This window comes from Populus euphratica, unplaced genomic scaffold, assembly GCF_000495115.2.
Source record: "Populus euphratica unplaced genomic scaffold, PopEup_1.0 scaffold925.1, whole genome shotgun sequence".
Classification (NCBI taxonomy): domain Eukaryota; kingdom Viridiplantae; phylum Streptophyta; class Magnoliopsida; order Malpighiales; family Salicaceae; genus Populus; species Populus euphratica.
Window position 1 is genome coordinate 35,549 of NW_011500812.1, and position 27,378 is coordinate 62,926.

The 27,378-nt window shown below is 29.3% G+C and overlaps 1 protein-coding gene and 1 long non-coding RNA gene across 7 annotated transcripts; both read right to left on the bottom strand.

Annotated features, from left to right (window-relative positions):
* Positions 1-396: 396 nt before the first annotated feature.
* LOC105116450 (uncharacterized) lies at positions 397-861 on the bottom strand. Its single transcript, XR_840533.1, has 2 exons — positions 735-861; positions 397-644 (listed from the first exon to the last, which is right to left on the bottom strand). It is a non-coding gene; the product is annotated as an uncharacterized LOC105116450 (long non-coding RNA).
* Positions 862-2,452: 1,591 nt separating this feature from the next.
* ABA3 (molybdenum cofactor sulfurase (LOS5) (ABA3)) lies at positions 2,453-12,586 on the bottom strand. Of its 6 annotated transcripts, none has more exons than XM_011013820.1 (22): positions 12,326-12,586; positions 12,142-12,240; positions 11,997-12,055; positions 11,722-11,882; positions 11,313-11,470; positions 10,857-10,992; positions 10,342-10,444; positions 10,214-10,259; positions 9,988-10,026; positions 9,754-9,910; positions 9,410-9,512; positions 7,262-7,378; positions 6,356-6,433; positions 6,112-6,213; positions 5,748-5,847; positions 5,440-5,541; positions 4,409-4,473; positions 4,168-4,319; positions 3,636-3,871; positions 3,298-3,437; positions 2,791-2,901; positions 2,453-2,700 (listed from the first exon to the last, which is right to left on the bottom strand). In XM_011013820.1, exons 1-22 carry the CDS (start codon positions 12,441-12,443, stop codon positions 2,590-2,592), a joined length of 2,493 nt encoding a protein of 830 aa, XP_011012122.1. In that variant the 5' UTR covers positions 12,444-12,586; the 3' UTR covers positions 2,453-2,589. The 6 variants fall into 6 exon arrangements, with proteins under 6 accessions (XP_011012122.1, XP_011012124.1, XP_011012125.1 ...); XM_011013822.1 differs by having other exon boundaries at positions 3,636-3,868; positions 12,326-12,583; XM_011013823.1 differs by having other exon boundaries at positions 3,298-3,434; positions 12,326-12,583.
* Positions 12,587-27,378: the final 14,792 nt, after the last annotated feature.

Sequence of the window (27,378 nt, forward strand, 5' to 3'; positions counted from 1 at the left end):
AAGTTTTTTATAATTTCTAATCCTTTAATTTTTTTTATTATTTGTTTTGTCACTTTTCTTTATTATTAGATTATTTGTAGTTTTTTTTTTTTTTACTTTCTATAATATTACCATAATCTCAAATAAACATCTTTTTAAGTTTTGCAAATATCTAATGATATCATAAAATAAAATAAAATAATTTACAAAAACAACAAAATTATTAAACACATTAAATTCTATAATCCAAATCACAGGTTAAATAAGATCAATCCAATCTAGTATTCTTTCAATATTAAAAAACAAAAAATTATCTTCAAAGTCTTTTTTAAAACTATTTCATGTTTTTATTTATTATCCAAGTTATGTCTAGAACCATTACATATAATAATTTATTTTGAATCAGCTCTTATACAATTTAATTCAAAACTCGAAATAGTTGTATACTATATATCCAAGCTGCTGCAATGGTTTGCATGTATATTGACTGCTCTAGAGATTGGATCATATGTATCTGCTTTATAGGTAGGCAATTTCTTGTTTTGCAATATTGCCTATTCTGAATTTGGATGTATTTCTTCTCCCACTCGAAGCCATGACCCTGTTTGCATCCCCTTCTTATCCTGAATCTCATATCTCAACAATATTCCAAATAAAATCTTCCCCTGCAAGGAGCATAATTTAATTTACTGAATGCTATGAATTGAGATCAACAAAGATAACATATTTGACTATGGCTGGCTGTGATGGTTAACCTTCACTCTCCTGTATGAAGCCAAAGTTGCTAAAGGCTCATTTGACCTCTGCACTAGTCCAGCTTGATGAACTAAATTGATCATCTGGCAGCGGTTGCATCCACCCAGCGACTGTTAACAAAAGCAAATGAAACAACAATACCTTATAAAAAATACCTCAAAAATAGATGAAGGTTGAAATCACCTACCTACTCCCCTAGTAGTATGTCCTCACCCAGTCGAAGATCAGATTCTTGTTATACCTTTTGATCATAAAAAGACCATTAATTAATATATTTTATCCATATGCATCATCAAAGATTATTTCCACACACATTTATGGATACACACGCATATAAATATCTTTTTATATTTGTGTATTTTATTCATGTTATTGTAAAGTAATAATGATATAAATAAAACATTCATTCCAATTTTATTGACAATTGTTAATGAAAACTAAGTTGTTACAACATTGAAAATCATCAATGAAAATTATATAGTCATCTATTATTTTTTATCATATATATAGTTAAAAAAGATAGTTTTCAAAAAAAAAATATATGTTATTAAATTTTAGAAAGTCCATGGCTTGTTGATGGGTTTGGCGAATTTTTTTTATTTTATCTTTTAATATTGGATTGATTAAAATTAAGTTTCATAATTTATTTCATTTTGATTTCTATAAGATTATCATAATCTTAAAAAAATCTCAGGATTAATTTGACGCTCAATTTTACAATCATCCATTTTAGTTTAGATTAATGGTTAGAAAAAAAATATTTTCTTAGTTTATATTTGACCTATAAATAATGCAATTTACCTTAGTTAAGTTGTATTAAGGGTGATAATACCTTCCTTTTACACAATCTATTTCCCAAACTCTAAGACTAGTTAGGGTTCCTAGTAACCAAAATACTAGCGATATTTTTCTTTTTATCATATAGTTAAAAGTGATAGTTTTAGGATCAAAAACATGTTATGAAATTTTAAAAAGTCCATAGGCTTGTTAACAGGTATAGCAAGGTTAACTCTCTTTTTTATTTTATTTTTTAATATTGGGTTGATTGAAATTAAATTTAATAATTTATTTCATTTTGATTTCTATAAGATTATCATAATCTTAAAAAAAAAATCTCAAGATTTATAAATTTTATATTTTAGTTATCATATAGTTAAATAAATAATAAGTTATTAACTCAATAAAATTCATTACCCAGCTTGCAAAGCTAATTTAATATAATAACCTGAGTTATCTAATTCATATATTTAGCAAGTTAACCCATCAAACTTGGTAAGTTTTTTATAATTTCTAATCCTTTAATTTTTTTTATTATTTGTTTTATGTCACTTTTCTTTATTAGATTATTTGTAGTTTTTTTTTTTTTTACTTTCTATAATATTACCATTATTAGATTATTTGTAGTTTTTTTTTTTACTTTCTATAATATTACTATAATCTCAAATAAACATCTTTTTAAGTTTTGCAAATATCTAATGATATCATAAAATAAAATAAAATAATTTACAAAAACAACAAAATTATTAAACACATTAAATTCTATAATCCAAATCACAGGTTAAATAAGATCAATCCAATCTAGTATTCTTTCAATATTAAAAAACAAAAAATTATCTTCAAAGTCTTTTTTAAAACTATTTCATGTTTTTATTTATTATCCAAGTTATGTCTAGAACCATTACATATAATAATTTATTTTGAATCAGCTCTTATACAATTTAATTCAAAACTCGAAATAGTTGTATACTATATATCCAAGCTGCTGCAATGGTTTGCATGTATATTGACTGCTCTAGAGATTGGATCATATGTATCTGCTTTATAGGTAGGCAATTTCTTGTTTTGCAATATTGCCTATTCTGAATTTGGATGTATTTCTTCTCCCACTCGAAGCCATGACCCTGTTTGCATCCCCTTCTTATCCTGAATCTCATATCTCAACAATATTCCAAATAAAATCTTCCCCTGCAAGGAGCATAATTTAATTTACTGAATGCTATGAATTGAGATCAACAAAGATAACATATTTGACTATGGCTGGCTGTGATGGTTAACCTTCACTCTCCTGTATGAAGCCAAAGTTGCTAAAGGCTCATTTGACCTCTGCACTAGTCCAGCTTGATGAACTAAATTGATCATCTGGCAGCGGTTGCATCCACCCAGCGACTGTTAACAAAAGCAAATGAAACAAGTGACGTTGAGATTCAATGCTCAATAAAATGTATATCAATCCACTATGTTAAGTTCCAGAGGCAATTTACTGGTAGCCCTTAAATATGAGTAATTACGTTCCTGAGTCAAATTATAACTTCCATTCTTGTAAGTATAAATCAAATTGATTATCACTTGCAAATGTTTTCTGGACTTGTGTTGGAAGAAGGGTGAAAACTCAAGGAATCTACTAGTTGCTAATGAACTTGTAAAGGACTCTAAACCATACATAAGTAATGCAGGGAAAATTAAACAGGACATTGAAAAGTATAGCAAGTTCGTATAACTGTACTGTGTCAACAAGCTCAGGTTTTTTAATATTCAGGTATTACAGAAATTACAGTCACTTACCATAAAATTCTTATTTCCGATTTTGATATTCAGCCATCCATCTTCGGCATAAGGCTCACCTCCATATACAACTAGGTTGGGCCGGAATCTCATTGGATTGATTTTAACTGATGTTCCACGAGTTCCTTTTTGTGCATCTACTAGCAACAATAAAGGTTTCTCATCAATTTTATGCATATTTCTATGATCATCAATAAAATCACATTTCTTTCCATGCAACAACCAGAACTAGCAAAGTTCATTTTCTTGTGGAAAATAAATTATTCAGTCCAAAAGAGTGCGAGTACGAGCTTGTTCTGAGAATGTGAAGTTGTATGGGCAACATAGTGCGAACATACTTAAGCTCAATCTGTTGTTGAGGTCGGAGACACTCTCCTCTGATATTAATAAGAACTGAGCTTCATTGGCAAAATTCAATCTGCTCTCCACATCTCTGCACAAGTTCCTGCTTTTATCCTTCTTCAAGCTGGAGTAATTCTTGGAACTACAACATCTTAATAAAGAGCAAGGATGGCCAACAGCATGGCTAAACCACAAGTCGACATCATTCTCATAGTATTGGACTTCATATCTGCTTCATGAACAAGCAACCGTCATAACCCTCACACTTAGTATGAACCATGCTTCCTATCATGGATAAAACTAAGAGAACATTCAGAAGTACGATAATGTGAATAATATTCCAAAAGCATTTATAAAGCAACAATTTCAGAACTGAATATTCACATTTCACACGGTATTATGAAAACAAATGAAGTCAATATTACTCATCTTCAGATAGTCCAACAAAAAGGACACATTGATAAAATTCCAGAATACACAGGCATGAAACTACTAGCACTTAAAACTTCAAAATCAGTATTACCATACCTCTGGGCATGCAACTCAATCTCCTCTATCCCACCTGGATATGAATCTGCCTTCAGGTTGATCTCCATTTTTTCTCTACATCGAGGGGATTCTACAAACATTATTCCCTTATTGAGGTCAATATAAGCACTAACAGAGCACATGTCAGGAACCTACAAAAGAAATTCAGATATATTAACCTTTTATCTAGGAAGGAAAACAAGAAAAATGATAGCCATTCCACAAACATTGTTTTGTTCACCTTTTTCTGTGTAAGGATTTCACCGGTTAGACTTTTAAGAAGCCATTCTCGATCATGTTGCAAACCTACTCAAGCCAGCAGTAGAAAGTCAAAACATAATTCATCTATACCATAATCTATGATTTCTATCTACAATTCCAGTAAATGTTGAGACTGCACTGCAATAAAATGTTTCAACAAGTCAAAAAGGCATGCTATTAGATCCCACCTTAGATGTGATTGATTTTTGGCTGGATAATGTACTTTAAAAGCTGTTAAATGAAAGCTCAAGTTTTTCAGTTTTGAACGCTCTAACAGTCTCATGTCTCATTATATTTGCATGGTCATATGCTATATATATCATACTCGTTAAATATGCATGTATATGTATCATGCACATTACTCAAAGGCTGCCAGTTTAGTTTCAGCTGTGGGCTAGGTTTTATTCATTTAATTGTGTCAAATAATGTCAGAGGGTATTATTAAGGAATCTCACTAACTGTATAGCAAAGGTTCAAGCTCTATATACTGTATGCACTCTTCCTGACAGTGACAAGGATTAGCATATTTAGTTAGTGTATGGCATGTCCACTAAATAGCTAATTTATGAGATTGTGACTATAACTATAAACAGGATATAACTACAAAATTTACAGGAAAAGATTGGTAGATACCATTTCCAGAAAGAAAATAAAAAATATGCAGAATTAGATCCAATAAGAAGTTGTCTGTCTGTTAATACAAATCGAAAACTAGTTGCATGGGGAAGTGACTGCAACAAAATTCTCTTGCCATTAGGAAATGAAAATATGATAAAAGAGAAATCCAAAACAATGAACTTTTTGCATTTGCCTAGTGCCAATACTGTCTTGTCTAGTTTGCCTGCATCTTCAATTTGTTAAAGATACTCATTTTTTTAATGATGCTTGTTAACCTAGTACAAAAACAAAGGAATTGAAAAAATAAAATATACAGATTGTTCACAAGTCTATGTGATCCAACAATCCAATTGAAAGGCTCATGTAGTGTTAAAAACAAAATCAAATAGCTACCAGTGCTGCTCAGAGGCCAACTTTCCACACTGAATCCTGTACATGATTTTATTGGATAAACTGTTATAGACTTGAGGTAATAACCAGCTTTTCTTTCATGGCCTGCAGTGTCAGCAAAGAATCAGATGACAGTTGAAGGAGACCATGTTTCGCAAAAAAAATCAGTAGTCTTTAGTCTAATAAATTTTGAGGGGATATTAGGCGACATCAATATGTACACTCTACTATTGACCACTGGGAGTTTTAAAGTATAAAGATGTGAAATTTTGATTACATTCACAGGAGTGCAAAGCAAAGTGAAAACTAACCTTCATTTGACAAGAGGATGGATTTTGTTCTCAACATATTCCAGTTTTCTGACTTATTTGGCTTTGATACAAATGAACTTGTGATAAAATCAATAAATTTCTGCACGTCCAAAATTGAAAAGAAAGCAAGAGAAATCAGCTAACAAGAACCCATATTACATTAAGACCTAACAGCATCTGATAAATTCTTTGGGAACTTCACTTTCTTTCAACCAATACATTTAAAACAACCATAAGTGCTACTAAAGAATAAATGCCATTTCTTTATAAATATAATTAAGTAGAATAGAATCTGCATGGATACAAAGAATAAGAAACACCAAGATAATCCCTTCTCCTTGAAATTGGACTGTAAAGCACCTACCTTGGCATCTTCATACGTAGACATGTAACCGAATGACACTCTAACAGCCCCAGTTAGTTTTCCTTGTATAATATCATTATCATCCCAGCAAACATGACCAGCCTGAATTTAAAAGAAGAATTAAAAAGGCATTAAAATGTATCAATTTGCATTATACCAATGTAATGAAATTAATACACCAGCAATAACAGTTCAATCAACTCTATCTTCTTGTCTCTTTAAGTATGATATTGCGAACAAGTACCTCTAAGTTTGAAAGAAGATCCAGGTGAGACAAGCCAAGATATTTTGCACATGCTCCTGGATTACAAAAGCATCCTGTCTGCAGAAAAAAAAGCAGACAAGTAGCAAAGCAAATATTATCAGAATCACATAATGAAGATTGATTAGATGCTGACAGCTTTAAATTTCTCCAAGATCATCAACATCAGTGTGAACATCATGTAAAATTTTTTAATAAAAAAGATGGCATAACATAGTACACCCAGTGTCCATCAAAAGATCCAACTAATTGTTTATCGATGACTGAAGAATATGAACTTTCTACCAATAATCATCACCAATTGAATTATAATCAAATTGCTTTAGGTCATTTAGCAATGTCAGTAATTGACGATTATACAATTTGAACAACTGTGAATTCACCTCAATCTTCAAACAAAATGGGCAAATCCCCTTTGATTAAAGATTTGACTGAAGAGTCATTTTTAATCATCTATCCCATTTTACCTCATTGGTATTATTATGCTTGAAGGTGCGAGAACAGGGTCAAGTTACCAGAAGCATATACAAGCACTGTTTTTTATTTATTTATTTATTTTTAAAAAAAATAAGCGTTTATTTGAAAAGAATATAAAATAAAATAAAATAAAAAACTGAAAAGAGAGGTGACAAGAAAGTGTGATAATTAATTGATAAAAATGACAAGACCACCTCCTCATTTTTTTATTTTTTTTAAGAGATAATATCAATTGTTTAGTGACATGGTCAAATCAGCTGGATCTTCCCACTCATTGTGGGATAGGAATTTAGTTTCAATTTGGATAATTGGCAATTGAATAAAAAGAGATATGAGACAAGCATTCCACAGAAGATGGCAAACAAACCCACATACACATGCACCAATGGTTCAGAATTTCTCAAATTTTACCCGTAACTGAATTCCAGATAAGGAAGCGAGTTTTTCCACCTCACTGTATCCAAACCATGAGCCATCAGGCCTTTTCAAGTTGAATGACACTATGGAACCTGATTCATGACAAACTAACTGAAAGACAACCTGTATTAGGATTGAACCCAGTAAAAGTAACTAAAATATGTAAAAAAAAGATGCATGCATATACAAATATAATTGCATGCATTGGTGCACAAAAGAAAAAGGCAATCCCAAGAAGTAAGGTATATCAGTCTTATGACAGACAGAAAAGTGAAGAATATTTCTGAACAGTGTCTGGGTTATGGATTATAGTTATTCATCACAAAGTGATAAGGAATGCATCATCCATTATTGATACTCAGCACATTCTAGGATGCATAACTCAGGAGATGAAGACTGGAATTAATGGATGGAAATTTGGCATACCTAATGAGCATTACATTTGATATTCATAGGTCAGTTTGGCCTTGTCAATGATTACTGTTGAACAAAAGCAACAACTGTTGTTTTTCTAAAACCTACTTCCATCTATTTTTGTAGGATAAAGAAGTTGTAGTAGAGTAATAGCAGTTTTTGGTAAGCATCTACCATATAGTGCAGTCACCACACAATAGCTGCAAGGTGACCACTTAGCAAGGCCAAACAGCCACTGACTACTATGCAATTAGGGCTACAATGAGGCAAGAAATGAACCTCACAAATCAACACAGCATAACTTTTATGTTTAAGAAAATGAAGTTTTAACAATGAATCTCTATTATAATTCTCAAAGGTTTGACAATTACCTTCTATATTTGTAAATATCTTATTCTTTCCTTTGTTAGGATACTAGTTGTAGGCTAGTTGTGAGGAAAGTAAGTATATGGTAGGTTAGCTATTTTATAGGAGCTAGAATTTAGCACATAATTTTATTCAAGATAAATAGCGATTCTCCATAGAGGGAACACAACTTTTCCTGCTCAAAGTTTTCTAAGTTTGTATAAAAGCCTTTCTCAGCCTAACCTAGTTCCGTCTTTGTTTGTTCTTCATGTCTCTTGTCCTCAAGTCCATCTTAGTCCTATTGAAATTCCTTATTCTCAGTTATTCTAGATCAAACAATCTTGGCATCATGTCTTCAGAAAAGTCTGGAACTTTCCTGATTCCATTCTAATGGCCAGAATTATTCAGCATGGGCATTCCACTTCATGATATTTGTCAAAAGGAAGGATCTATAGGGCCATGTTGATGGCAGCAACCCCACTCCTGACAAAATCAAAGACAAGGAACAGCACACCAGGTGGGAGGTCACGGATGCCCAAGTTATGGCATGGATTTTAGGATCTTTCAAATCCAACATCATCTTGAATCTTCAATCCTCCACGACTACAGTGATGCTGATTGAGCTAGTTCCCCAGATACTAGGAAATCCACTACAGCTGGTGGATGTTTCTTGGTGATGTGTTTATCTCTTGGAAATGCAAGAAAAAGGACTGTCTCTAATTCATCTAAAGTGGCTGAGTACCACACCATGTTTGTTGCCTACTCCAGGATCATTTGGCTTCACAGTCTTCTCATAGAGCTTGGCTTTTCCAAGGTTCAACCTCCACCCGTGCATGCTGACAACACTAGCACCATCCAAATTGTTTTCAATCTTGTCTACCACAAACGCATGAAGCACATGGAGGTTGACTGTCACTCCATTCAGGATGCCTTTGATCATCAAGTTATTACCCTCCCACATATCACTACTACTCTCTAAATCACCATCAATTTGATAATTGATGAGGGATGTCAAAGGAGTTCGTTGTTTATGTAAAGATAAATTTGACAATTACCTTTATATTTGTAAATATCTTATTCTTTCCTTTGTTAGGATACTAGCTATAGGCTGGTTGTTAGGAAAGCATGTACAGGGTAGGTTAGCTATTTTATAGGAGCTAAAGTTTAACATGTATTCATATTCAAGATAAATATCGATTTTCCAAAGAAAACAAAAACATGGACAATGATCTATATGTGCTTTTAAATAATAAAAGAAAATTGTGCTAGTGCTTTTACTTTACTTAAATGTCATTCCTACAGACAAGAGCTAGAATAACGTGAAAACATATGGAATTACTCACATGAACTGACCTTTAATATTTATCATAAAAAAGAACCAACCTTTGAAGTATGACCTTCATAAATGATGCAAACATTAGCTTCATTTTCATGCCTTAGGCCCAAAAGCATCTTCTTGACATACATGGTAAGTGCTGCAATATGCCTGAAATAAGTAGATTAAGTCCCATTACATTGCTCATACATTAATGGCTAAGAACAGGCTGACTTGCTATAGAAGATCATGCAATTCATATAGATTAAACTTTACAAGCCTTAATCTTTAAAATGCCTTTTCAATAAATTCCTCCAACAAACAATATCCAACACATGCTATAGTCAAATCACAAGTGTTTCCATTCAACAAAGTACAATAAATCCACAATATCCTGACATATTTTACATACCGACTCATCATAGATGGAGTTAGAGAATTGAGGATTTTGAACCCATGGCGTATTGATGCTATACTCAGAAATGAAATGGTGCCATCCTCAAAATGCTCTTCAATACCTTCTCTTCTTCTAACAAAGTCCATGTCAGCAAATGATGCAGCAACTGTGCCTGAAATGCTTTTAAAATCAACCAAAGTAGAAGGCATTATGTTTTGAATTTTATTATTAACACATCTAAGCACAAACCTCCGCTGAAGTAAGTCTTCTTCATCAACCTGGCAGCATCTGTTGCATCACAATAATGTAGATGAAAGTTAGAGAACTGTGACATCTCACATCAAATATCAGTAATCCAATAGAACGATCCTTGGTACAAATGTCTAGAGGACCTCCTAAAAAAGTAACCACATCTAGCACTAAATCTGTCAAAGCAACCACATCTAGCACTAAATCTTCAAAACCAATCACTTACCATTTTGAACAACAAGAGCACCAAGTCCAGTTGGATAGCCAAACAGCTTGACAGGACAACAAGGCAAAAAATGAATATGGAATGATAGTTTAAAAAGAATAAATGAATCAAGGGAAAAATGTATATACCTTATAGAAAGAGATTACAACAAAATCCACAGCGTACTTGGATAAATCTGGAGGGCATGTAGTACATCCTTTTGCAGCATCAAGCAAAACAATCCAGTGACCCCTATTTACCAAACCAGAAGACTATTGATCAATGCTAACTGAAGAACCAGTAAAGTCTATGCGGCATAAATAGAAAAAAGAACTTCAGTTCGGGTTTATCTGAGACTTTCCTGATGGCCTCCAGCAAAACAGGGTCAACAGGTAAGGTCGCAAAAAGAAGGCAATTAACGGTTTTCTTTTCTTCGAGTTGTTTACATTTTTTTTAACTCATGACACAAAATGTATTTTCAGCCTAAAATCAACCCAATCCATTTATGGTGATATGCAACTTATTCACTTTGAGTGAGTGTATGGAAAGTCATAGGTAATCGATACAACCAAATTAGCATCTAGCAAGTTCCCTCGAAGGAGCAAACCATAAGAAAGAAGCTCATCATTGGAAGTAAATAGAAAATAACAAAATGAGATAGCACCTTACATACTTGCCAAAAGGAGAGCCTTCCAAAATTCTTTCTGAATTTTCCTTAATAAGATTAGCCAAGTCAAGACTGAATCTCAAACCAGAGAAATTGCACTCAGAAGGGAATGCAAATAGGTTATAAGCATTTCCTGCAAAAATAAAAATACAAGATGAAGATCAAGTGACCTCTACCTTAGCAAACTCCAACACAATCATTGGCTGGAGGGAAACTATCATTTGCTGTGATGTTATCAATAATCTTCCATCTTTTTCCCTCATTATAGCATCATGTAATATCCTACAGACAGGCCAACAGGAAGTATATACCAAACTCAATGTTTCCTTTGAATGCTATAAAAATCACCAAGGAGAAATATGACGTGATGATTTAAACTAAACACCAAGTCTTGTCACTTTCTAAATAGAAGTTCTTGTGTGCTATTTTAAGGGTATAATTTCCAAGGATTACCAGATGGCTCCTCTTCTAGAATTTTAGCTTCATTCCTCCTTTGCGTTGCATGTGGGGATAACTTCACCCGTTCCTCCTGGCCTCCAGATGCTCCACCTCCATTAACATTGTCTTCAACATCTACTGCAAATGCAGCAGCCCCTTTACTGAGAGCATATCTAAAAATTATCAAGGATGAACATATCTTGAGAGCAAAATGAGGATAAAAAACAGAAGCATGAAACACAAGAAATTATAGAGCACTCCCCAGAGTACATGTACCTTCTACTGAATTCATGTGGGACCCACTTGTAACTACCTTTGGCCTCACATGCATCCGAGTGGGAAGCACTGACCGAAAGTACCTCATAATAATTAATTAGCAGGAAAAAAACCCCAGAGCTAGGTGATTCCACAAATTGAAGGATACTCTCTAATACCAAGCACGCTATTATGATTCTCCATAGTATACATAAAACAACTCTCCCTACTCCAAGGGAACGCCTCCCCAACCAACTTCAAAGCCGCAGTGGCTCCAGAAGTAAATATGCATCTATACTCTTTAGCAGATGCATTGCAATAATCAAGCACCTTCCCATAAAAAATTTTAAAAAAAAAAACACAAAACACTTAATGGTTCAACAAACAAACAAAAAAAACCCACAAAATCAATACTTATAACAATCAAAATCAAATGAACTTTACCTGTTGTCGAACTTCTCTTATAATATCAGATGTTGCAGAACTGGAATCACTTTGGCTATCTATTTTTTCCCCCGAAATTAAAGAATTTTCATATTTACAGCTCAAAATAATCAACAAGACAAATTAAAGAGAAAAAATAGGATACGTGGGTTTGCATAGATATTTGAGTTGAAATCTTTAAATATTTCTTCCATTTGTAACTCAGAGTATAAAGTAGCACCAGCATGATCTAAATATACAATACCTGCAAAGGGGAAAAGAAAATTATAACAAATTGAAACTATAAAAAGAAACAAGAAAAGAAGTATTAGAGGTTACTGAGAGGGGACCCTTTTGGTCTAATCGATTAAATTCAGTGGCTCGAATTTCGTCGATAGATTTTGGACCGTTTGGGTAACCATAGTCGGAACCAAACTCCTTCAAGAACTCAGCCTTGTCTGCATCCATGATGTTCTTTTTGGCTCCTCTTTTTCCTTTTTCAGTCACTTGGCCAGCCACGTGGTAAATAAAACGCCTTGAACTACTAGCAGGTATCAACTGTACTCGCAATAACAGGATATGACTTGAGTTAATTGATAGCACAAAGGAAGAATATTTCAGCGCTATAAACGTAATTTCCAGTATTACTAGCATATTGGCCGCTCAATAATAATTGTTTTTAAATATAAAAAAAAATAAAAAATATTAAGAATATATTAAATGTTTTGGATGATAATAATAATGCTAGATCCAGAATAACTTTGGGTCTAATAGTTAAGAAGTTTGAAAACAACAGGTCCAGTTAAGCAGCTAAATTTAATGCTATTAAATCCTGTTGTGCAATGAGACCCAATGCTTTTTTCATTCTCTTTTATTACCGGCATCCTTTGAAAATTGCCTTGTAATCCTACCTCTAGCAAAATCTCACGTAACTCTCTAATTTTCTTCACCAGAGAGTAAGAAATTAAATTGCATCTTGTGTCCTGGAATACAAGCAAAATAGTGATAATCTTCCAAAAATTCTTAAAAGATATAATCAGAGGCAGGAGCATTAGACGTTTCGTCGAGTAAACGGTTGACTATTGGAGCCCCTGGAGTAAAGAAGGAGACATCGAATATAGCAAAAATGTCTCAAAGAGAATGGGGGAGGCTGCTCTTTTTTAGCTTAGACCAACGGCACCAATTCCTAGTGTTATAATAGATACTACCCTTAATTCACAAATGAAAGCCCTTACAACACAATCGCTCACTAACTTTATTAGGCCACAATGTTATTAGGCCATGCTACCAACATCTATTTCCTTCATTTCGATAACCAACACTCTTTTCAAAGCCACCTTATAATAGTCTTGGTTCTTGCTTCGTGGGTTTGTCATCGTATTAAAATAATATAAAAATATAAAAAAAAAATGTTAATTTAAAGTAAAAAAATATATCAAATTTTTTAAAAATAATTATTTAAAGTAAAAAAATAAAAAAATATATCAAATTTTTAAAAAAAAAAAATTTGAAATGCAAAAATAAATATATTTTAATAAAAAAATTTAACCCAACTTCAAATGAAAAAACAAATTATCACCCAAAATTTATACAATATAAAAAAGTTACTTCAATTTATTTCCCTTTACAATATGGAAAAAAAATTAATAAGAGGAAAAAAATAAAGAGGAAAAAAATAAAAAAATAAGAAAATTAATTTGAAGTAAAGAAATATTAATTTGAGATAAAAAAAAAAATAAATTCTTTTAAAAGCATTTTTGAAACACAAAAACAAACATACTTTAATAAGAAAATTCAAGACAACCCAAAAATGAAAAAAATATATTAATACTTTAATAAGAAAATTCAAGACAACCGAAAATAAAAAAAATATATCATCACCCATCTTTTGTACAATATAAAAAAAGTTATATCAATTTATTTTCTTTTTACAATATGAAAAAACAAAGTCAATAAGAAAAAGAAAAAAAATTAAAGACAAAAAAATCAAATTAAAAATATCTTAAAAGGAAAAAAATTAAAGGGAAATAAATTAATTGTCACTGTATTAAAAAATCAAATTAAAAATATCTTAAAAGGACAAAAATTAAAGGGAAATAAATTAGTTGTCAGTGTATTGAGCGCTGCTCTACTATGCCGATCTTCATGGATTTACTATAGAAAATATTTTATTTGAAGATAGTGATGATATAGATAGATTTCATATTTTAACCCTACTCAAGCATTTTTGTATTTGAAAAAAAAATTATAATTAACCCACTGCAAAGCACAGGCTAATATGTTAGTTATAATATTATTAAGTAATGGTTATTTTTTAAAATATATTAAGATAATATTTAATTTAATTTAATTTAATTTTTAACATTTATTTTTTATATCATCATATCAAAATAATATAGAAACATCAAAAATATTAATTTGAATTAAAAAATAAAAACTTAATTGTTATTATATTAGGAGCTACTCTGCTATACGTTATTCATGGTGCTACTATGTAAAATACTTTATATGAAGATAGTAATGGTACAAATATATTTTGTACTTTTAACTCAACTCAAGCATTTGAACATTTGAAAAACAAATTTGTTATTAACTCATTACGGAGCATAAGACAATATGCTCGCTATTATATTATTATGTAATGCTTATTTTTTAAAACATAAAAAATGTATTCATTTGAATTAAAGAAAAAAATAAAAAATAAATTCAAAGTTTTTTAAAGCTTTCTTGAAAGACAAAAATAAACATGTTTTATTAAGAAAATTCAAGTCAATCTCAAATGAAAAAACAATTATCATCACCAAAATTTTACACAATGTAAAAAAAATCAATTTATTTCTTCTTTATAGTATGAAAAAATAAAATAAAATAAAATAAAATAAACAAATCTAAAGAGAGAGAAAAAATTAGAAATATTTGACAACCCAACCAGACCTAATAGCATTGGCAGCTAGACCAAACGCCTTTAAAAAGTGATTAGGGTGTGGCCTTCACACCAAACCTAATCGTGTTAGGTCTGACAACCAAATCAGACCAAATAACTTTTAGTATAGAAAACAGGCAAGACAATGCCCAATAACACTTTTTTATTAAAAAAATAACTATGATTTAATAAAAAATTCAAATCAACCTTAAATAAAACAAAATTATTATCACTCACCTTTTGTACAATATATAAAAAAATTCTCATCAATTTATTTCTTCTTTACCATTTGAAAAAAAAAATAAAAGAAAAGAAAAATATCTAAAAAGTAAATAAAATAAAATAAGAAATATATGGTAGCCCAATCGAAATTTATTTCTTCTTTACCATTTGAAAAAAGATAAATAAAAGAAAAGAAAAAAATCTAAAAAAGTAAAAACAATAAAATTAGAAATATATGGTAGCCCAATCGGACCCAAGATTAGTGGATCTAGTTGAAAGCTGGACCAATAGACTTGAATCTAGTTAAGCCAAACCTAGTGGCACTTTTTGAAGTAAAAAATAAAAAAAATAATTTTTTAAAAGTAATTTTGAAACACAAAAACAAACATGTTTTAATAAGAAAATTCAATCCAACCTGAAATGACAAAAAATTATTATCACTCAACTTTTATATAATATAAAAAATGTCTCATCAGTCTATCTTCTCTTTACAGTATGAAAAAAAAATCAATAAGAGAAAGGAAAAAATTTAAACACAAAAAATAATTAAAATATCTTAAAAGAAAAAAATTAAAGGGAAGGAAATTAGTTGCTGGTGTATTAGGCACAGCTTTAATATGCGTTATTAATAGTGCTACTATAGAAAATACTTTATTTAAAGAAAGGGATGTTGCAAATACATTCCATGCTTTTAACCCAAATTGTTAATTCGAAAATCAAATTGTTATTAATCCGCTACAGAACATGAACCAATATGCTAGCTATTATATTATTACATAATGATTATTTTTTAAAACAACAAAAAATATTAATTTGAATTAAAGGAAAAAATAAAAAAATCAATTTTTTAAAGCATTTTTGAAAGGAAAAACAATCATGCTTTAATAAAATAATTCAACTCAACCTCAAATGAAAAACAATTTATCATCACCGAACTTTTACACAATATAAAAGAAGTCTCATCAATTTATTTCTTCTTAATTGTATGAAAAAAAATTAAATAAAAGAAAAGGCAAAAAATCTAAAAAGACATAAAAATTAAATTGAAAATATTTGGCAGCTAGACTAAACACTTTTTGGAAGCAATTTGGGTGTGATTTTCAAGCCAAACCCAATTGCATTAGGTTTGGCTGACAAGTCAGATCAAACAACTTTTAGTATAGAAAACAGACAAAACAACGTCCAATAACACTTTTTTTATTAAGAAAACAAACATGCTTTAATAAGAAATTTTAACTCAACCTTAAATGAAAATAAATTATCATCACTTAATTTTTGTATAATATAAAAAAATCCCATCAATTTACTTCTTCCTTACCATATGAAAAAAAAAAATCTAAAGAGACAAAAAAATAAAATTGAAAATATATGGTAGTCCAATCTGACTCAAGATCAGTGAGTCTGGTTGAAAATCAGAACTAATAGACTTGAATCTAGCTATGAGCTTAACCTGATAACATTGAGTCTGTCAATCAAGCCCAATCCCATAATATTTTTTGAAGTAAAGGAAAAAAAATTAAAAATGTTTTAAAAGCATTTTTGAACACAAAAACAAACATACTTTAACAAGAAAATTCGACCTAACCTGAAATGACAAAAAATTATCATCACTCAAATTTTATACAATATAAAAGAAGTCACATTAATTTATTTTCTCTTTATGATATAAAAAAAAAATTCAATAAGAGAAAAGAAAAAATTGAAAACAAAAAAAAAATTGAAAATATCTTAAAAGCAAAAAAAATTAAAGGAAAAGAAATTAATTATCAGTGTATTGGGGCTGTTCTATTATGCGTTATTTATGGTGCTACTGTATAAAGTAGTTTATTTGAAGATGATGATGGTATAAATACATTAAGCGCTTTTAATCCAATTCAAGCATTTTAACATTTGAAAAAACAATGGTAAACATTAATTTTTAATAAAAAAATGAAATGGAAATTTGATTTTGTTAATTAAAAAACAAAAAATAGATTCCCATGAAAATATCTGATTTATATTATTTTTGAATGTTTTATTTAATTATATAACAATTAAAATGGCAATTAAAAAGTTCATTTTTAGTCTAGTAATTTTTAGTCTAGTAGTATGATTTATTGAATAAAAACTAATGGCATTTAAAATAAATATTCAAAGAAATAATAATGATTTAAAATAAGGATGAGAAACATTTATATCATTAATCAAAACTATCTTAACTTATTCACTAGTTTCTTTCTTTCTTACAAAAATATTTCTTTCCTATTACAATATTTTTTTTAAATAAAAAATTATTATTAAAAAAAGCATGCAAATATATTAAAAAATATGAGAGTAGTAATTTTGAAAAAAAATATAAGTGTACAATAAAAAATAATAAAATAGATATTTTATTCACATTGTATATTCATGAGCTATTTTTTATATTCACATTGTATATTCATGAGCTATTTAAAAAAAAAACAATTTCACATTATGTTTTGTATGTAATCATTTAAAAATTAATTATTAATGTTGCACCTCATAAATGTTCTCTTTCTAAATGTTTTATAAAGAGAAAAAATATTTGAAACATTTATGAGATATAAAAGAATTGTCACATGATTTTATAATTATTAAAAATCATAACTAATTTTTTATAGTTTAAAACAAAGGGTTGGTTTTGTCCTTTGTAAATAAAATTTAAGTGATGTTTTCTTGAATTCGTAAAATTTGTTTAAAAATACAACTAAATAAGATAATAATATTAAAATCATGAGAGATTCATTATGATCTTCTTACTTGTTTCAAGAGAGAAGCAATCAAACATTAAAAACAAATAGTTAATCCTTAACAATAACAAATCTTTGTCCTTTGTAAATAAAATTTGAGTGATATTTCCTTGAGTTCCTAAAATTTGTTTAAAAATACAACTAAACAAGATAATAATATTAAAATCATGAGAGATTTACTATTATCATCTTACTTATTTCAAGTAAGAACAAATAGTTAATCCTTAACAATAACGAATCTTTATCTTAATTTGATTTTAAATGTTTCAATAAATACTTTAACAAATATAATAGTCACTTTTATATTTGTAGCATGCATAAGATGTTTATTTATTCAAGTTTTGCCTTAAAGATACTCGCATGTTAGATTTTTGTTTTTAATCTTTATGTCAAATTTATGTTCTTTTACATTGTTTAATTTGTCTAAACTAAATAATTGTAACCTTTAAATATCTTAAACAACTAAACAATTAGTAGGAAGCGAGTTTTATCTTAATTTCTGTCCTGACCTTGTTAAATCCTACCATGTTAGAAAAGAAATTGTGATTTAATAATCGCAAAAGGCTGAAATAACTTATTCTTTTTTTTCTTTTACCATTATCCAATATTTAATTTATTTTTGATATTTTCTTAATGTAGTTCGTTTAGTTTTTATTTAATTATTTCTTCAATTAAAAAGTTTATTAATGTGACCAAATGACCATATATATATTGTATATGATATATACCAGTCTTTTTTTTTCATTGAAAGGATTAAAAAAAATACTTCAATTTACTTTATCCTATGATGCAAGTTGACACTACTAGAATATTGCACGTCATTGACAAAATAAATAATGGTGTTTAAACATTGATTTACTAAAAAAACAACAATATTATTGATGGAATCATGAATGAAAACATATAGTTGAAAAGCATATATCAATGATTTACATTGTGCTAATAAATTTATTGGTAATATAATTATTAATGAATTTATAAAATAAAATAAAGTGCCAAACAAAAAAAAATTACTGTCATAAATTTGCTTAGTACATTCATTAGTGATTATAGCATATTACTGAGAGAATAAATTGTTGGTAAGTTCATCAGTAATCATATATATATTACCGATATAATTAAACCGATAAAAAATTATATTTAACAGTGATAAGTCTTGTAATTTTTTTTCGAACTCTTTGGAACTTTCCAAGGGATTTAGTTTGTTGGTAATTCCTTTTATAATTGCCAGTGGAAAAGTCAAGTAATTTTTTCCGTCATTGATAATGTCCAAACTGGAGCCAATTGAATCCCACATGAAAGTTGTAGGCAACTTTCTAGAACTCTCTAAGAGACTTAGTCCAACGATCATTCCATTGGTAATTTCATCAGTATTGTATTTAATATCCTTTTTTAAAAAAAAGTTAAAATAAACAATAAAAAAATAAAAAACTAAAATTTTATTTTTTTTAATATAATTTATCTAGTAGATAGAAGTTGACGGAGGAGACGAAGATAGATCTTTACCAGAACCATAAGGGTGATGAGGTTAACTATATGTACAAGTGAGGATTGCTAATAGTTGGTTGGGGAAAATTACTTTATCCCTTAAGTCGGCCATCTCAGACCTAAGTTGGGTCGTCTGAGCTTGAACATGTTTTCGTAAAATTGTCTGGACAACCAAAGATTGATGACTTGTTTCAGATTATGAGGAAACAACATTTGATACATTACAACCCATCAATATATCCTTAATTGTAATGTTGGAGATACCATAAACTCGATTTTTATCGAGTTCAATAGACGATTCAACCTTTAACCACAAATTTGGATTGAGTTTTGGATAGGTTAAAGGATTGTCTATCTATCTCTCATGTAATATGATGTTATAGGTTTCCTTAAAAAGAAGAAAACAATTAAAAATAAAAATAAAAATAACATAAGAAAAAAATTATTGAAATCTAACCTACCACAAAGTTCTGAACTCGGCTATCCATAAGCTGTTGAACCCCTTTCTAACAATTTTTATTTTGCATATGGGATTAACAAAAAACTTTCATCATTCTTGGATTGTGTCCAAGCACTGTATCTTGCAAAAGAAAGTTAATGTTAGTTAAAATTTTTCATATAATATAATAATTTTAAAAAATATATCTTATAAAACAAAATCTTACCATTTGTTTTGCCTGAGAAACAAACGAAATGGATCCACCAATATGCATGGTAATAGAACCATTAATCTTCTTGGTCAAGTTCTTCACACCAAACTACAATTACACCAAAAAACGTTCAGACATCACATGCTGGATATAATCATCAGCAATATCTTTTGAGATATGTGAAAGTTTGAAATCTCTTCACACGATTATATCTTCCCAGCCTAGAAGACATTTTTCTTTGTCATTTTTTTCCTAGACCTTGTACTAGAAATCACGCAACCTAATAAAAAAATAATGGTTAACATTATGAAAAATAAAATTTTAACTTTTAAAAAAATATCACAATTTAAATTTAATCTTATTTAATAGCGTTGTCATTCTTTCACAATCTTCTAGAAACAACATTGGTAGCCTTCTCCTAGTAAAAAATCTCCTTACACATCAATTTTATAAAATAATTAGTTTATTAAAATTAAAAAACTAATTAAATTAAATATTAAAAAAATATGTATATACTAAGTTTGAATTTTTTGAACCAAGCATCAATCATAGGTTTTCATTCAAGATTTTTGAAAACCTAGCTTCACTGAAATAAAAGTACTTTCATCGATGATTTCATCATTAATGTTATCATGTGAACAACTTTCACATTTGTAAATCTGAAATTTCATTTGATCATTGAAATTAACTATTCAAAAACTATCCGTTGTTTTTTTTTTTTCTTTCTATCATGCACAAAGGGAAGACAAACTTGCATTTTATAGTCAAGCTTCCACTGAGAAATATACTTCCCCCTATGAGTCAACCTCATACTTGACGAGCCTATATTAAGAATGGATGCTATTTCCTTGAGACATCATAGACCAAAATCTCAAATAACCACAATTGATTCAACTCATTAATCAATTGTTAGATACTAACATCTATATTTATATCCAAATTATTAGGACTGGGTATGACCGTATATATGAACATGAAATCCAACCGTAGATACAACCTTAATAGCAAGTTGTAAATCATGAGTATCATTGACTAATGAGAATAGGTTGTAACAAATAATCTAAATGAATTCAATTTATTTGTTTATAAGACAATATGTATGTTTTATGGTTCTATAAAAAAAAATAAAGATGCACCCTATTAAATTACTTCTAGGCTTCAACATCAAAATGATGCAACATGACTTCATCCACCACATCATGTAGATGATGCCATATCCTATACTTAATAGTCTTTAAAGATATGACTAATATTTGCAGTCTAGAAGTGAATGAGAAGTATCTTAGTTTTCTATGTGTAACAAGAGTCATTCCCTTGTTAGTTTTGAGTTTATACCAAGCATGCTTACATGTTCTATACTCGATGAAATTTGTATTTTTTCGATAGCACTACATGCAAAACTTTAGACACTTATTAATTTTTTAGTATCTTAGGCCAAAGAGTTTTATCATGGATTTAGTAGCATATAAGTTCTTTTTCATTTTATTCTCTTCAGGTAAAATATTTTTTTTTCTCATTCAATGATTTTGTCATAACTGACTTTAATCAACCCCTGATTTTACTTAATAGTGAACACTACGCAAAAAATGGTAATTTATCATGATTTGTATAGTTATCCTATAATGGATTTTTGGAATCTTTCAAAGGTTAAAAACCTAGTTACCTTTGCATTTGATTCTTCATCTATAATTGAACATTCACTTGTATAACTCTGATTCATTTCCATTACATCCATAACTATACTCTTGTAACAATTCTTATTATTATCATTTATATCTTTATACACATTACTAGAACTATAAATTGACTCAATCATCTAGGGGTGATAAAAAAACCAAAAAATTGATTAAACAAAAAACCAAACAAAAAAATCGAGTTAACCGATTAGAAAATAAAAAAAATCCAGTTTGATTCGATTTTAGTTTCAAAAGTCTAAAACTAATTAAACCAAACCGAATCAAACCGGTTTAGTTCCAAGTTTCAACCCCACTTTAAACCTAGGTATAAAAGGCTTTTTATTTTTTTTACTAAAATCCTATTCTTCTACTTTTATTTTCTCCTGCAGCCAACACCCCCTCCCTCCTTATTTTCTCATATTTCCCTTATTCTTCTACCTTTTGTTTTCTCATGTAGCCAACTTTCCCCTCCCTTCTAGTCTGCTCACATTTCCCACATGCCCCCCCTTCCTCTTTCCCCCTTCTTCCCTTTTCTCTCTAATTTCTTAGTTTTGTGTGGTTAGAAATGGAAAAATCCAAGTATTTTTTTCATTTCTTACTTGCTTGTATTCATTAAGAAAATAGATATGGGTTTTAATTTTTTTTAATGGGTTTCTTGAATTGTTTGTGAATAGATAAAATAATACTCCCAAAAATCTTCTTTGGTTTCCATAAATTGGCTTAATGTTAAATTTCTCATCAATTTTGTGTGTTTGAATTCTGAAGGTGATTGTTCACTGGACTCACAAAGGAAGAACAACTTGGTTTTCAAGCAAGAAAAGCATTTTCTTGTTACCTTTAGTCTTCTTCTACTGGTTTTCTTGCTGAAGTTTCACTTGAAAATTATTCCTTTATTTTGTTATAGTTTGACAATAAACTTCATTTAAAATTCTCATTTGATTGTTAATAATTACCTAACTAGTAACAACAACCTATTAGTTGGTTTTGAAAAGAAAAAAACCAAAACTGAATTGAACTGAAATGATCGGGTTGAACCGAATAGTCGATTAGGTTTGGTTTAATTTTTTTGAAAATATAAATTTTAGTTTGGTTAGTTTTTTGTTTTAAAACGGAATGGAACCGACAATGATCGCCCCTACAATGATCCTTTTTATCATGGTCTCATAAGAAACATATAGTTCTTCCCGTGTAAACTAACACAAATATTTTTACATGAACTTTTTTTTTTTTATAGAAGATGCATCATAATAACATTTGGATCGAGAAATTTTTTTTTCTTACACCTTTTACATGGACATTTAATAATAGTTTTTTGAGTGTGGTTGAGATTGCTTTTCACTTGAAAATACATCAAAATAATATATATTTTTATTTTTAAAAAATTATTTTATGATATTAGCACATTAAAATAATCTGAAAACCTAAAAAATAATAATCCGAAGTAAAGAAAAAATAAAAAATTTAAATTTTTTAAAAAACTCTTTTGAAATGCAAAAATGAACATAATCTAAATAGTTTGTAATTAATAAAACCCTTAACTTTGTTACAATAATTCATCATACATAATCCTTTAGGTGAAACTTGATATATTCATGAGCAAAAAACCATTATTTATATGAAACTTATATAGAATATTGATGACAATAATGTGAACTAAACAAATTGTCGGTATCCATTTAATTAGCTATCATTGATTGAATTTGAAATTATTCCATCTATTTTAATAATACTCATTAATAATTATCCATTTTCTCTAGAAAAAAAATAAATTCCTCTAAATTTACGTAAAATTTCAACAAAATAATACAATTGACAAAATATGAAACGTACCAATTAAATAACCCATCATTTATTTTAAGATAAAACACCTAAATTATAAAATTGAATTCAATTTTATCAAATGACAAACAAATATATTTTTTTAAAGTTTCAAATAAACTTTAACATGTATAAATCATACATTCATATAACAAATCTTAAAAAAAAAAACAATAAAACAAGTAAATACATAAACAAACTACATGTACTATATAAAAATGGGTTATAACAAAAAAAGGGTAGGTTTGCCAAATATATATATATAAAATTGAACTAGAATAGGAATGCTAACAAACTCAATGTTGAGGTGGCTGATTAGTATTTAAAAATGTATTTTTATCAAGGTTCTATATACAAATTTTGCATTTGAAGTATCAATAACTCTTTAACTAAAATATATTTTATAATAACAAGTCCAATAGTATAAGATACCTTCAATTTATAGTAAATGTTCATTTTAAATACAGGCTTATCACATAAATCAAAGGATTGATTGATGAGTTCAACTACTGAAATTGAGAAGACAAAGAGAGGGTAAAGCTTAGAAAAAAATGTTGGTTAGTCCAAACTGGAACACTGTTTGGTAATTGGATCATATCTAGACCTGTAGATCTTGCATTTAGGTGTGCTCTATATGGATAGGAAGCAAACATAGGCTTAAAACATTCACGAGGAAGGTAAGACTCAATTCTGCTATTTGGAAGTTCAAATCTTAGCAACAATAGAGAAGTTCGAAACTGTCCTGCAGGCCATACACTGTTTAGTATTTAGCCTATATCTTAAGTTTTAGAAGTTCAAATGACCTTAATTTTTTTCCTAGAAAGCTGAGACAATTGACTAAAACATTGATAAATTAAGTTTGTTCGAATTCTGATATTAGCAATGATATTTTGACAAACAAAAAGATAAGGATTATCACCAAGTTAAGATATGGCTACGCACTCAACAATTAGTTATCAAATCAATAGTTTTCAATTTTGGCTTATAAAAGAAGACATTTACCATGCATTTAGGCATCTTCGTTTTCAGATTAAGATCATGTTCTTTCTCTTTCTTTATTGTAATGCTTAAGTTTTGGTTATATTAATCTCTTGTTTATGTTTCTCATTTCCTTTCATTTAATTAGTTAACTTATATCTTATTTATGTTCTTATCTTGTTTATTTATGTATTTCTTTTTCATTATGTTTAGCTAACTTTATCATGTCAAGGTGAAAAGATTACACTAATGGTGTAAGAATAAGTATAATATAGACTCAACATGAACTTTAATGTTTGATACTAACATGTTTTGTTTTTGTTATCTTGTTCACTCTTAATACTTGTTTTAACACCTAATACCCTAAAGTCAACTGACTTGGGAGCTATTGGCCCAACGCTTGTTACATGGGTTGAGGAGAAAAGCTTAAGGGAATCAAACATTGCACTATCTACATATCAGTATCTGCGACCCGAGTTACTAAGCTCGTAGGGGTGTCTTAACACCTAATGCCCTAAGACCAACTGGTCTGGGAGTCATTAGCTGAAAGCTCGTTACATGGGTTAAAGATGCATGATGTTTTTAAAGTATATGTATATAGAGTTAAAAAAAAAAAAGACAAAAATAGTAATCCCAACCCAAGGAAGTTAACCTTAAACATTAGAACAAAAATTTTGTTTTCTTCCAAGAAAAGCCCCATAATTATGTGTTGATACATTGAGCACAAAAGAAAGGTTTATTAATATCTTGTTAAGAGGTATTGAGCAGATATATAAATTTAATGAGAGTTTGTTTATCTGGATAGACTAATGGAAGTTAAATGATGAATACCTTGCTTTGTGGAATATACAAATTGTTTTTCTATTTTACGCTTTGATTACTAGGGACTAGTAATAAGCTGGTTGGGGGGTGTGATTAGTACTTAAAAGTGCATTTTTATCATGGTTTTATATCATCATTTTGCACTTGAAGTATCAATAACTCCTTAACTAAAATATGTTTTATAATAATGTATCTAATAATATAAGATACCTTTAATTTGTGGTAAATGTCTATTTTTAATGCAGGTCTATCACATAAATGAAAGGATTGATTGATGACTTTAAGAACTTAAATTGCAAGGATAAAGAGATGGCCAAACTTAGAAAAGAGATGTCGGTGCAATCCAAACTGGAACACTGTTCGGTAATTGGGTCATATCTAGAGCTATATATCTCAGATTTAGGTCCAATTTATATGGATGGAAAGGTAAGACATAGGCCTACAACTTTCATATGGAGCCCAAGATCTAAAAAGGCCATTATCAAGTCCAAATTGTAGCAACAACAAAGAAGCCCGAATCTGTCTTCCAGCCCGAGCACTGTTCGGTATTTTGGCCATATCTGGAGTTCTAGAAGTCCAAATGAGCTGAATTTTTTACACAAGAAAGCTGAGACAATTGCCTACAACTTTCATGTTTGCAACTGGCTCCAGTTTTGACGTTATCAATGACGTTTTGGGCAGACAAGAGAAGATAAGGATTGTCACCAAGTCAAAAGTTGGTCACCCACTTATCAATTAGTCATCAAATCAATAGTTTCCAATTTTGGCCTATAAAAGGAGGCATTTGCCATGCATTTAGGCATCTTGGTGTTCAGATCAAGATCATGCTCTTCCTTTCTCTCTTTGTATTTTTTGTAATGTTTATGCTTTGCTTTCATTAATATTAAGTTTATGCTTTTCATTTCCTTTCCTTTACTTAGTTAACTTTTATGTTGTTATTTTGTTTATCTATTTTTCTTTCTTTCATTATGTCTAGCTAAGTTAGTTATGTCAAGGTGAAAAGGTTACACTAATGGTGTGAGAATAAGTATAATGTAAACTTAATATGGACTTTAATGTTTGATACTAACATGTTTTGTATTTGTTATCTTGTTCACTCTTTAATACTTTGCTTGTTAAATGACTAATCTTGATTTGTGTTGTATAACACTTGGTACAACAAATGCTTGGCACTTTCATAGCCCATAATGTATGGTATAACCGACACCTGAGCTATGAAAGAAATTTGATTTGTTGTTAACATAAGTTATAATCATGAATACTTGACAACATTTACAAGTATTAGCATTTCTCAAATAAGATAACTAATGTAATTATATTAACAATCTATAATCCGATTGGAACCTCCTTTGTGTGTGGTTTCCAATTGAATAATAAGAGTTTATATTATACTTGTTTGAATTACAACTAATAGATCCTCTAACTTTGATAATTATTTTTATCATTGTTTTATTCTCACATTAATATTACAATCTCAAAGTCTTCTTTAACTTCTTCTTCTTTTTATTATTACTATTATTATTATAATCTATATAGTTAACCTCCTTATGGTTTGACCTCAGTCTTGTCGGGTTATTTATTATTTTGACACTCTTACACTTGGGAGAAGACATCAATCATAGTCATGTCAAGTTTTTAGCATTGTTGCCGGGAAGGTAAATTCTTGCATAAATTATAATATTTATTTTATTTTTACTTTTAACTTTTCTTGTATCTAACTTTTCTTTCTTTTGTTTTGTTTCCTTTTTATTTTGTTTTCTTCTTTGTTTTATTCTTTCCTACATGTCCATGAGAGTTTGGTTATGTATATTAAGTGATAGACTTTGTAGGGTATCCATATTATTTCAAAAAAATATAATCGAAGAAGATAACTAATCGCTTTATAATGAGAATAACTGTATTAGAATACGTAGAGACCACATGAATCCAACAAGAATAAGTGCACCATCATGCATAGTTTTTCCTCCTGATGCATTTCATTTCAATTTTAAGCTAGGTATTATTCAACTTTTAGCTTTTTTCATGGCTTAGATTTAGAAAATTCATATTTGCATTTAAAGAAATTTGAGGAGGTCT

Bases quoted from the DNA above. Each gene is read 5' to 3' on its own strand.
- ABA3 (XM_011013820.1), bottom strand. From the start codon at position 12,443: ATGGATGCAGACAAGGCTGAGTTCTTGAAGGAGTTTGGTTCCGACTAT. The intron at 10,993-11,312 runs GTAATCCTTGGA...TTATTTTTGCAG, and splicing joins TCTAGAAGAGGAGCCATCTG to GAAATGCTTATAACCTATTT. The intron at 3,872-4,167 runs GTATGGTAATAC...TTGTTCATGAAG, and splicing joins ATTGAGTTGCATGCCCAGAG to CAGATATGAAGTCCAATACT.